Source organism: Branchiostoma floridae, chromosome 14 (genome assembly GCF_000003815.2).
Source record: "Branchiostoma floridae strain S238N-H82 chromosome 14, Bfl_VNyyK, whole genome shotgun sequence".
NCBI classification, from domain to species: Eukaryota; Metazoa; Chordata; class Leptocardii; order Amphioxiformes; family Branchiostomatidae; genus Branchiostoma; species Branchiostoma floridae.
Window position 1 is genome coordinate 64,348 of NC_049992.1, and position 2,246 is coordinate 66,593.

Genomic DNA, 2,246 nt, shown 5'->3' on the forward strand with positions numbered 1-2,246 from the left:
AGCGATACATATTGATCACCCCTCGTATTGGTAGGACACCACAGGCGACCTAGTGGCAGACCTTGACTTTAACAGGACTACATGAATTGTTGCAAACAGACTTACAGCCCGTCACCTTATTCAATAGATGATGGACCAAACCGAAGAACCGCTTCTCCGGCTCGCCATCCACTAGACCCCTGCGGCGACGCTTCCCGCACACTTTGTGGCACTTACGACTGCAGACGTTTTTTGTGACGAAATGGCAGGAAGGTTTCCGGAACAACTTATGCAGCAAGCCGAAGAAACGCTTTTCAAGTCCCTGCTCAGCATTGCTCCCTTGCTGAGGGACTAAAAAATAAACCATATCCTCAGTAAAACTAATCATTGGAAGAAAGAGCCGAGATAAAACGGTCTTCTGACAAATAGCACTAAAAAGATACAATAACAAATAGTAAGAAAGCTTTCAAAACCACTGCTAAGAGAATGAATGGAAAGTAGAAGAAAGGGGATTTGTCGATGAAGGACGTTCACATGAGGCATTGTCTCGGCGATGTGAGTACTTACCATTGCGTTCAGGGAGACCCTCCTCCTCCGCACTCTCCTCTGGGGTTGGGGAAGGCCTGGTGGAAGACTTGTCGGCCCTATAGGCCTGCAGACCCTCACAGAACTCCGCCACGCTCTCACTCAGCTCAGACGGCTCCACCTGGCCACCCTCTCCGCCCACAGACAGAAACGTCTCTGACAGGCGTTCGGCGGGGTCAACCTCTCCCTCCTGGTTGTAAGAAGAAGCAGGGAAAAACTTTGTTTGACGCGACAACAAAGAAACCGTGGACAAAGATGTGGTAGTGAGTGTGGGCCACGCCTCACCACGTATGCTATATAACGGAATGTTATCTGAACAAAAGGTAAAGGTGAATGTAGTACCATAGTGTTTTTTTGGCCGTAGGAGCCGGCAGTGGGTTTTAATCCACTGTGTCTAGGGCACGGTATGGGACGGCGGAATTCATCCCTCCCCAACCGAAGTCAGGTACCCATCTCCACCATAGGAATAACACCATGTATAAGAATAACATATATGATCGGTATCAGGACAACTCGGCCACTAGCCAATCGGGACAATTCGGCGCCAAGCCTCAAAGCTAAATAGATCAGCAAACAGAACAAAACTGTTAAGCTGTTTTCGGTTGCTTTCGGTAATTAGTGAAAGTTGTTTTCGGTTGTTTTCGGTAGTTTTCGGTTGTTTTCGTTATTTAGTGAGACCCAACATGGGATATTTTTCTGTCAGAAATGCTTGACTGCCAAGCGTTTTGTGCCACTGTAATTTCAGGTAAAACATATATGATCAAGTCATGATCAGCAACTTGCCTGTATCTGTCCCAAGTCCTCCGACAGCTCGGCAGTGTCCTCGGCATCCTCAAGGCCTGAGTCGAGGATGTAGCACTTCTCATCGCCGTCAAACCTGTAGGCTGAGAGGCCCTGGGGGTGCAAAGATACAGATACAGGCAACTTAGACAGACAATCCAGACCGTCATCGTCAGACATACGGAATTCTACGAACTGACAGAAGAAATATTCATTAAAAATCAAAGGAACCATCGTGGAAGTTCATGGAAAAGGTGACAGTGGTTGACAGTGGTTGAATTGGTAAAAATTTGATCCTTGTATACCTCAAAATCATTGTCTACTTGCAAAAGAAAAATTTAAAAAAAATCATCAGCACTTACGTTTTTCACATCCATCATGACGAAGGAAGTCCCGGTAGAGCTGACCGTACGGAAAATCTCGGTGCCCTTCTCCTGGTCCACGTCCACGGTCTCCTCCATGAGCTCGTCCCCCACGGCCAGCTGCACCGAGCGCTGGAGGTTCGAAAGTGCAGGGCAAGCGTAAGGCCACGCTGATTTGTTTACATGGATGACATCCTCTGAGAATCCCAAAATTAGTGCGAAAGTGCAAATAAAAAAAGTTTGGCCCCCGAAAATGTTGCCGTCATTATGAGATCTAAGTGACCAGGAAGGTTGAACAAATGACTGAACACACATCGTATGGTATACCCAACAATTTTGAGATTCTTCATTTTTATTCTTTCACATTTTCTTCTTTGGTCTTGGAATTGACATTGGCATTTTATGGCATTAGTATACATTTAGTTCGATATCATTTTTCTTTAATCTATGACATGTATGTGCTCATTTGACAGCTGCTTTGTACCATTTATAGTATAGTTGAAACCTTTTTTTCTATTTTTGGAAACGGCCTAAAATTGA

At 45.5% G+C, this 2,246-nt stretch overlaps 1 protein-coding gene across 1 annotated transcript in view; it reads right to left on the reverse strand.

The window, feature by feature from the left end:
* Window positions 1-12: 12 nt before the first annotated feature.
* Window positions 13-2,246, reverse strand: part of LOC118430784 (leukocyte cell-derived chemotaxin 1-like) — a 3,149-nt gene continuing 915 nt past the window's right edge. Inside the window, exons 3-6 of the mRNA XM_035841806.1 lie at window positions 1,707-1,838; window positions 1,348-1,458; window positions 547-754; window positions 13-330 (exon numbers count right to left, since the gene is read on the reverse strand). Of these exons, the coding sequence (XP_035697699.1) occupies window positions 50-330; window positions 547-754; window positions 1,348-1,458; window positions 1,707-1,838 (732 nt within the window). The 3' untranslated portion in view covers window positions 13-49. The remainder of the gene's footprint in view (window positions 331-546; window positions 755-1,347; window positions 1,459-1,706; window positions 1,839-2,246) is intronic.